Source organism: Scyliorhinus torazame, chromosome 25 (genome assembly GCF_047496885.1).
Source record: "Scyliorhinus torazame isolate Kashiwa2021f chromosome 25, sScyTor2.1, whole genome shotgun sequence".
In the NCBI taxonomy this organism is placed as follows: Eukaryota; Metazoa; Chordata; class Chondrichthyes; order Carcharhiniformes; family Scyliorhinidae; genus Scyliorhinus; species Scyliorhinus torazame.
In genome coordinates, this window is record NC_092731.1 from 15,554,126 (window position 1) to 15,564,149 (window position 10,024).

The window sequence follows — 10,024 nt, forward strand, 5'->3', positions numbered from 1 at the left end:
CCCAGTCAGACACGCCCAGTCAGACACGCCGAGTCAGACACGCCGAGTCAGACACGCCCAGTCAGACACGCCCAGTCAGACACGCCCAGTCAGACACGCCCAGTCAGACACGCCCAGTCAGACACACCCAGTCAGACACGCCGAGTCAGACACACCCAGTCAGACACGCCCAGTCAGACACGCCCAGTCAGACACGCCCAGTCAGACACGCCCAGTCAGACACACCCAGTCAGACACGCCGAGTCAGACACACCCAGTCAGACACGCCCAGTCAGACACACCCAGTCAGACACGCCCAGTCAGACACACCCAGTCAGACACGCCCAGTCAGACACGCCCAGTCAGACACGCCTAGTCAGACACGCCCAGTCAGACACGCCCAGTCAGACACGCCCAGTCAGACACGCCCAGTCAGACACGCCGAGTCAGACACGCGCAGTCAGACACGCCCAGTCAGACACGCCCAGTCAGACACGCCCAGTCAGACACGCCCAGTCAGACACGCCGAGTCAGACACGCCCAGTCAGACACGCCCAGTCAGACACGCCGAGTCAGACACGCCCAGTCAGACACGCCCAGTCAGACACGCCCAGTCAGACACGCCGAGTCAGACACGCCCAGTCAGACACGCCCAGTCAGACACACCCAGTCAGACACGCCCAGTCAGACACGCCCAGTCAGACACACCCAGTCAGACACACCCAGTCAGACATGCCCAGTCAGACACGCCCAGTCAGACACGCCCAGTCAGACACACCCAGTCAGACACGCCCAGTCAGACACACCCAGTCAGACACACCCAGTCAGACACGCCCAGTCAGACACGCCCAGTCAGACACGCCCAGTCAGACACACCCAGTCAGACACACCCAGTCAGACACGCCGAGACAGACACGCCCAGTCAGACACGCCCAGTCAGACACACCCAGTCAGACACACCCAGTCAGACACGCCCAGTCAGACACGCCCAGTCAGACACGCCCAGTCAGACACACCCAGTCAGACACGCCCAGTCAGACACACCCAGTCAGACACGCCGAGTCAGACACGCCGAGTCAGACACGCCGAGACAGACACGCCCAGTCAGACACGCCCAGTCAGACACGCCGAGTCAGACACACCCAGTCAGACACGCCCAGTCAGACACGCCGAGTCAGACACACCCAGTCAGACACACCCAGTCAGACACACCCAGTCAGACACACCCAGTCAGACACGCCGAGTCAGACACGCGCAGTCAGACACGCCCAGTCAGACACGCCCAGTCAGACACGCCCAGTCAGACACGCCCAGTCAGACACGCCCAGTCAGACACGCCGAGTCAGACACGCCGAGTCAGACACACCCAGTCAGACACGCCCAGTCAGACACGCCCAGTCAGACACGCCCAGTCAGACACGCCCAGTCAGACACGCCGAGTCAGACACGCGCAGTCAGACACGCCCAGTCAGACACGCCCAGTCAGACACGCCCAGTCAGACACGCCCAGTCAGACACGCCCAGTCAGACACGCCCAGTCAGACACGCCCAGTCAGACACGCCGAGTCAGACACACCCAGTCAGACACGCCGGGTCAGACACGCCGAGTCAGACACGCCCAGTCAGACACGCCCAGTCAGACACGCCCAGTCAGACACGCCGAGTCAGACACGCCCAGTCAGACACGCCGAGTCAGACACGCCGAGTCAGACACACCCAGTCAGACACACCCAGTCAGACACACCCAGTCAGACACGCCCAGTCAGACACGCCGAGTCAGACACGCGCAGTCAGACACGCCCAGTCAGACACGCCCAGTCAGACACGCCCAGTCAGACACGCCCAGTCAGACACGCCCAGTCAGACACGCCGAGTCAGACACGCCGAGTCAGACACACCCAGTCAGACACACCCAGTCAGACACACCCAGTCAGACACGCCCAGTCAGACACGCCGAGTCAGACACGCCGAGTCAGACACGCCCAGTCAGACACGCCGAGTCAGACACGCCCAGTCAGACACGCCCAGTCAGACACGCCGAGTCAGACACGCCCAGTCAGACACGCCCAGTCAGACACGCCCAGTCAGACACGCCCAGTCAGACACACCCAGTCAGACACGCCCAGTCAGACACGCCCAGTCAGACACGCCCAGTCAGACACGCCCAGTCAGACACGCCCAGTCAGACACGCCCAGTCAGACACGCCGAGTCAGACACGCCCAGTCAGACACGCCCAGTCAGACACACCCAGTCAGACACGCCCAGTCAGACACGCCCAGTCAGACACGCTGAGTCAGACACGCCCAGTCAGACACGCCGAGTCAGACACGCCCAGTCAGACACGCCCAGTCAGACACGCTGAGTCAGACACGCCGAGTCAGACACACCCAGTCAGACACGCCCAGTCAGACACGCCCAGTCAGACACGCCCAGTCAGACACGCCCAGTCAGACACGCTGAGTCAGACACGCCCAGTCAGACACGCCCAGTCAGACACGCCGAGTCAGACACGCCCAGTCAGACACGCCGAGTCAGACACGCCGAGTCAGACACGCCCAGTCAGACACGCTGAGTCAGACACGCCGAGTCAGACACGCCCAGTCAGACACGCCGAGTCAGACACACCCAGTCAGACACGCCCAGTCAGACACGCCCAGTCAGACACACCCAGTCAGACACGCCCAGTCAGACACGCCCAGTCAGACACGCCCAGTCAGACACACCCAGTCAGACACACCCAGTCAGACACACCCAGTCAGACACGCCCAGTCAGACACGCCGAGTCAGACACGCCCAGTCAGACACGCCCAGTCAGACACGCCCAGTCAGACACGCCCAGTCAGACACGCCCAGTCAGACACGCCGAGTCAGACACACCCAGTCAGACACGCCCAGTCAGACACGCCCAGTCAGACACACCCAGTCAGACACGCCCAGTCAGACACGCCGAGTCAGACACACCGAGTCAGACACGCCGAGTCAGACACGCCCAGTCAGACACGCCGAGTCAGACACGCCCAGTCAGACACGCCCAGTCAGACACACCCAGTCAGACACGCCCAGTCAGACACGCCGAGTCAGACACACCGAGTCAGACACGCCGAGTCAGACACGCCCAGTCAGACACACCGAGTCAGACACGCCGAGTCAGACACGCCCAGTCAGACACACCCAGACAGACACGCCCAGTCAGACACACCGAGTCAGACACGCCCAGTCAGACACGCCCAGTCAGACACACCCAGTCAGACACGCCCAGTCAGACACGCCGAGTCAGACACACCGAGTCAGACACGCCGAGTCAGACACGCCGAGTCAGACACGCCCAGTCAGACACACCCAGTCAGACACGCCCAGTCAGACACGCCGAGTCAGACACACCCAGTCAGACACGCCCAGTCAGACACGCCCAGTCAGACACACCCAGTCAGACACGCCCAGTCAGACACGCCGAGTCAGACACACCCAGTCAGACACGCCCAGTCAGACACGCCCACTCAGACACACCCAGTCAGACACGCCCAGTCAGACACGCCGAGTCAGACACGCCCAGTCAGACACACCCAGTCAGACACGCCGAGTCAGACACGCCCAGTCAGACACACCCAGTCAGACACACCCAGTCAGACACGCCCAGTCAGACACGCCGAGACAGACACGCCCAGTCAGACACGCCCAGTCAGACACGCCCAGTCAGACACGCCCAGTCAGACACGCCGAGACAGACACGCCCAGTCAGACACGCCCAGTCAGACACGCCCAGTCAGACACGCCGAGTCAGACACGCCCAGTCAGACACGCCCAGTCAGACACGCCGAGTCAGACACGCCCAGTCAGACACGCCCAGTCAGACACGCCGAGACAGACACGCCCAGTCAGACACGCCCAGTCAGACACGCCCAGTCAGACACGCCCAGTCAGACACGCCCAGTCAGACACGCCGAGTCAGTATCATGTAGGAATCCCTCTGTTACAACGAAGCAGAAAGATCTGGAGTATCACTCAGATGCCAAAGGAACCCCGGCCGGGGGCTGACGAGGTGGAAGGAGGGGCATCGGGGCGGGTGAAGGGAGGAACAGGAGAGGGCCATTCAGCCCCTCGAGCCTGCTCCAGTGTTCAATGAGACCCTGGCTGACCATCCTCCGGACCTTTATCTCTGTTTTCATTCCCACATCCCTTCATATCTTTGATTAACTGACAACCAAAATGAGCAACTGGACGGGGCACCACCGGGGGAGGGATCACCCGCCCATCCATCGCCAGGAGTACTCGGTGCCTCCAGGAGTTGGGGGACAGGTAGAAATGTCACCAGAGGGCGAGAATTAGCAGCAGGAGCTGGCCATTCGGCCCATCCACCCTGCTCCACTATTCAATGGGATCACGGCCCAACTGGTTGTGTGGCCTGAGCTCCACTTTACTGCCCCACCCGGTTGGTCAACAGCCTAATTCCGCTGCAGATATATTCAGCCCCCGCAGCTGTCTCGGGGAGGGGATTCCACAGAGCGGTGACCCTTGAACTGTTCGATATGATCATGGTTGATCCTCTGTCTCGACGCCATACCCCCCACACTCTCGCCATGCCTATTAACGCCTTTAGAATCTAGAAATCCATTTCCTTCCTGAATATGTTCAGCGACATTGGCCTCCACAGCCTTCTGTGGTCAAGAACTCCGCAGGGTCACCGCCTGTGAATGAAGAGGTTTCTCACTTTGACACAGTTGACCAGGGAACATTCGAGGCCAGCCCAGTAACAGCTCAATGGGCTGATCCGGAATAAACTCCCATTCCCCAACCAAAATCCCCCACCCCACCCCCACTAGTCCGAAATTCACAATCTCAATCTCCCTGCAGGATCTCAAATTCCAATTCCCAATCTGAAATCCTCAAACCCAAAATCTGCAATCGCATTGTGAATTAGAATTCCCCAGCCCGAATCCACAAAAGTCCCATCCTCTTTTTTTTAAAATTTAGAGTACCCAATTCTTTTGTTTCCAATTAAGGGGCAATTTAGCGCGGCCAATCCACCTACCCTGCACATCTTTGGGTTGTGGGGGCGAAACCCACGCAGACACGGGGAGAATGTGCAAACTCCACACGGACAGTGACCCAGGGCCGGGATTCGAACCCGGGTCCTCAGCGCCGTGAGGCAGCAGCGCTAACCACTGCGCCACCGTGCTACCCTGAAAGTCCCATTCTCAAGCCCAAATCCCAATTCCAATCGGAAAGCTTCAATCACCGGCCCGGATTGGAATTCCAATTCAGAATGCAGTCAACAATTGCAAAACCCAATCAGAATTCGCAAACTTGATGGGTGTGAGGGTTGGGATGGGTCGGAGGGTTGGGGGGAGGGGGCTGTGTGTATTAAGGGTGACATAAGAACATAAGAATTAGGAACAGGAGTAGGCCATCTGGCCCCTCGAGCCTGCTCCGCCATTTAATGAGATCATGGCTGATCTTTGTGGACTCAGCTCCACTCTCCGGCCCGTACACCATATCCCCGAATCCCTCTATTCTTTAGAAAGGCATCTATCTTTTTCTTAAAAACGTTTAAAGAAGGAACCTCAACTGCTTCACTGGGCAAGGAATTCCATAGATTCACAACCCTTTGGGTGAAGAAGTTCCTCCTAAACTCGGCCCTAAATCTACTTCCCCTTATTTTGAGGCTATGCCCCCTAGTTCTGCTTTCACCCGCCAGTGGAAACAACCTGCCCGCATCTATCCTGTCTATTCCCTTCATAATTTTATATGTCTCAATAAGATCCCCCCGCATCCTTCTAAACTCCAATGAGTACAGTCCCAGTCTACTCAACCTCTCGTCATAATCTAATCCCCTCAACTCTGGGATCAACCTAGTGAATCTCCTCTGCACACCCTCCAGTGCCAATATGTCCTTTCTCAGGTAAGGAGACCAAAACTGAACACAATACTCCAGGTGTGGCCTCACTAACACCTTATACAATTGCAGCATAACCTCACTAGTCTTGAACTCCATCCCTTTAGCAATGAAAGACAAAACTCGATTAGCCTTCTTAATCACCTGTTGCACCTGCACACCAACTTTTTGCGACTCGTGCACCAGCACACCCAGGTCCCGCTGCACAGCAGCATGTTTTAACATCTTACCGTTTAAATAATAATCCATTCTGCTGTTATTCCTCCCAAAATGGATAGCCTCACACTTGGCAACATTGAATTCCACCTGCCAGACCCTAGCCCATTCACCTAACCTATCCAAATCCTTCTGCAGACTTCCGGTATCCTCTGCCCTTTTTGCTTTACCGCTCATCTTAGTGTCATCTGCAAACTTTGATACATTGCACTTGGTCCCCAACTCCAAATCGTCTATGTAAATTGGGAACAACTGCGGGCCCAACACTATGACTATGGGTCATTCCTTTTTGTCATTTGTTTATGCAAACGTGCGGGCTAATGTTTGGGGTTTGGTGGGAGGATGGGATTGTTGTTATTGTTAAGGGGATCTGCATATCTGTTGCTGATTATTGTTTATTGTTGGTGGGTGTAAATTCGGGAGAAAATGTGAAAAAGGAGAATAAAAATATTTAAGAAAAAAAAAATTTGCGAGACACAGAAAGAGAGAGAGAGACGGAGAACAATATATAAGAGACTCAGAAAGAGAGAGAAAGAGACAGAGAGACAGGGAGACAGAGAAAGAGGCACAGAGAAAGAAAGGGAGCGAGACACAGAAAGAAAGGTGAGTGAGAGACACAGAGAGAAGTGAGAGACACAAAGGGGAGAGAGAGAGAGAAGAAGAAATACACAAAAGGGAGAAAAGAAACAGGATCCTTACTAAAGAGGACAAACTTTGAATTTCAAGATTCGCAATCAAATTGCTGCAAATCCCAATTGCACCGCCCCCTCCGTCAGAGAGTCCAATCCCAAACTGTCCAGCACAAATAACCATGTTGTTTGGAGCCCCCCTCACCTGACACAGGAGTTCGTGGATGTACTTTGCACAGACGGAGACCCCCGAATGATGGAAATAGCCGAGGATGTGCTGGTATCTCCGAGCGATGTTCGAATCCATCCGGGTGTCACAGCAGCCGAACGTGGAGTACATTGTACAGAAATACAGGGGCTCAGAGGGTTTGAATGGGGGCTTGAAGTCCAGGCACTGAGGGTGCAGAGCAACTCCCGACATTTGAACAGAAATCCCCAGAAGGATCAGGCTTCCCTTGAAGGAACGAGCCACCCTGCCGCGGAACGTCATTATTAACAGGAACGCTGAGAGACTCATTGACTGTTCAGAGTGATCGCTCTTTTACCTCTCTCTGCCCTAACGTTCTTCCTCCTTGGCCTGAATGTCACGTTCTGTGAGTTTTTCTTGTCCTCCCTTTATTTTCCACCCTTCTGTTTTTCTCTTTCCTTGTTCGTCCTCTTTAGTTATGATCCTGTTTCTTAACTCCCTTTTGTGTATTTCTTCTCTCTCTCTCTCCCCTTTGTGTCTCTCACTTCTCTCTGTGTCTCTCAGCCTCTTTCTCTCTCTTGCTCTGTGTCTCTCACTCACCTTTCTTTCTGTGTCTCGCTCCCTTTCTTTCTCTGTGCCTCTTCCTCTGTCTCCCTGTCTCTTTCTCTCTCTTTCTGAGTCTCTTGTATATTGTTCTCTGTGTCTCTCTCTCTCTTTCTGTGTCTCGCTGTCTCTGTGTCTCTGTCTCTCCCTTTCCTTGTGTCTGTCTCTTTCTCTCTCTGTATCTATTTCTCTCCCCTTCTCTGTGTCCCTCACCTCTCTGTTTCTCTCGCACTCTCTTTATCTTAGTCTCTCTCTTTCCTCACTCATCTCTCCCCCTGCCTGTCTCGCTCTCTTTCTTTTCTCATTTTCTCCCTCTTCTTCTGTCTCTTCCCTCTGTCCTCTCTCTTTCTCTCCCTCCTCGCTGCCTGCCGGGCTGTGTAAAATGATCTTGTGCGAGAGAGAGGGAGGGAGAGAGAGAGAGGGAGAGAGAGGGAGGGAGAGAGAGAGAGAGGGAGGGCTGTTGCATTTTTCATCGACACGTGTCTTGAGTTTAGTGAGTTCCAAATTGCCAAGTCAGTGAGTCTGGGACAGCCCTCCTGCTGTGAGAGGGGCTCAGGATGTGAGAGGGCGGGAGGACAAAGCGACAGAGAGGGGGGCGGGCAAAATCAAACAAGACCAGGGAGAGCGAGAGAGGAGGAAGGAGAAAGGCAAAACACAAACAGGGAACTCTCAGAGGCCAGAGACCAAGAAAATAAATCGGCGAAATGATGAATTTAATTGTATTTAATGACTTTTTAATGTAATTGTACAGGCAGCAGAGACTGACCGTGCTACTGTGCTTGGCTGACAATTATGAAGCATTAAGTCCTCAGTTTTGCTGCTTAACTCAAAGATACTGGATTGTCCTGAATCCTGTCCCCTCCGACAGTCCCTTTGAAAGGAAAATCTGGGCTAGAATGAAATGAATTGAAAATCGTTTATTGTCACAAGTAGGCTTCAAATGCAGTTACTGGGAAAAGCCCCTAGTCGCCACATTCCGGCGCCTGTTCGGGGAGGCTGGTACGGGAATCGAACCGTGCTGTGAATCACAGAATCCCTACAGTGCAGAAGGCGGGGGGGTGGGGGTGGAAAATTCCAAAGAGTTTTTGCAGCGGGATTCTCCACGGGCGCGATCCTCCGTTTCGCCGACGGTGCACTCGCGCCCGCGGACTTCCCGACGCCACAACGGGACACCCCCATTGGCCGGCTGCCGGGACGGAGACTCCCGCTGCCGGCAGGCTGGGGGGGGCGTCGAGCGGTGAATCAAAGAACAATACAGCACCGGAACAGGCCCTTCGGCCCTCCAAGCCTGGACCAGTCACGATACCAACAATCCCGCCCCTCTGATCTTTCCAAAGTTTTAAAATGTGTGATTATCGCCAACGCTAGGGAACGAAAAAGGCAACACGGCAGCAGCAACCCCCCCCCCCTCCCCCCCCCCCCTCCTCATACCCCAGTTTGTTGATCCGCGGGGGCCTTCGCTGTGACCCAGGCCACTTCCACCTCTTCGGGGTGTCCAGAGAGAGAGCGGCGCGGTTTGCCAGCTGGGCCGTCCTCTTGGCAAGGAGAGGGTTAACGGTTCGCCAGGGAATCAGCAGAAGGAGCCGGGCTGGGGAAGTCGTCTGCTTGTCAGGCAGGGGTTCCGAGGCAGACAGCTCGCGTATCGCAGTGTTATCTGATCCCCCCCCCCCCCCCCCCCACCCCCCCAAAACCACCCCCTCCCACCCTGAGGTGGTTTCGAAAAGAGCTCGTGGCTTCGGAAACAAAACGTAGGCTTGACCTTCCGACCTCCCACACGAAGACTAAAGGTCCGGGAGGGTGGGTGTGTGTGTGTGTGTGTGTGTGGGTGGGGGGGGGGGGGGGGGGGGGGGGGGGTCCTCTTGATGTCCTGGCCAATATTTATCCCACATTCAACATCGCACCTGCACACACACACACACACACACACACACACAGGTAACCCAGTCATTATCGCAGCGCTGTATTTGGGATCTTGCTGTGCAATTGGCCGGCGCGTTAACCACATTAGAATCCACAGGCTGCGGCCCACGGACACCGGAGTTACAGACGGCCTTTGTCAGGGCTTTGCTTCTGATTGTCAGCTATCTGGAGATCAGAAGTGAGTTGTTGCAGCCTCTGGCACGACATGAACAGATCCTCTGTCCAAACACTGGCAGTAACTCTCGACGCACATCAGCCAAGTGTATCCGGCTTCAACCGGCTGCTCTGAACAAGTTTCTGGGGTATATTTGTTTTCAGGTCTGACGGGATCTCACTCATCGTCGGTGGTGGTGGTGATGTGGGGGAAGGATGGTGGGAGAGAAGGAGAGGGAGAGAGAGAGAGAGAGTGGAGGTGGGGGGGGAGAGAGTCAATGTTCTTTACAGCACAAAAAGAGGCCCGTTGGCCCATCCTGTCTGTGCCAGCCATCGAGCACCTATCTCTATTTGAGTAGAGGAGCAGAGATGTTTTATTGCAATTGTATCGGGCATTGGTGAGGCCACACCGGGAGTATTGTGGGCAGTTCTGGTGTCCTTAT

The 10,024-nt window shown here is 55.6% G+C and overlaps 1 protein-coding gene across 1 annotated transcript in view; it reads right to left on the minus strand.

Annotated features, from left to right (window-relative positions):
* LOC140402237 (HHIP-like protein 1) overlaps positions 1 to 7,907 on the minus strand; it is a 175,069-nt gene extending 167,162 nt beyond the window's left edge. The window contains exon 1 of the mRNA XM_072489864.1: positions 6,924 to 7,907. Coding sequence (XP_072345965.1) covers positions 6,924 to 7,235 — 312 coding nt within the window. The 5' untranslated portion in view covers positions 7,236 to 7,907. The remainder of the gene's footprint in view (positions 1 to 6,923) is intronic.
* Positions 7,908 to 10,024: the final 2,117 nt, after the last annotated feature.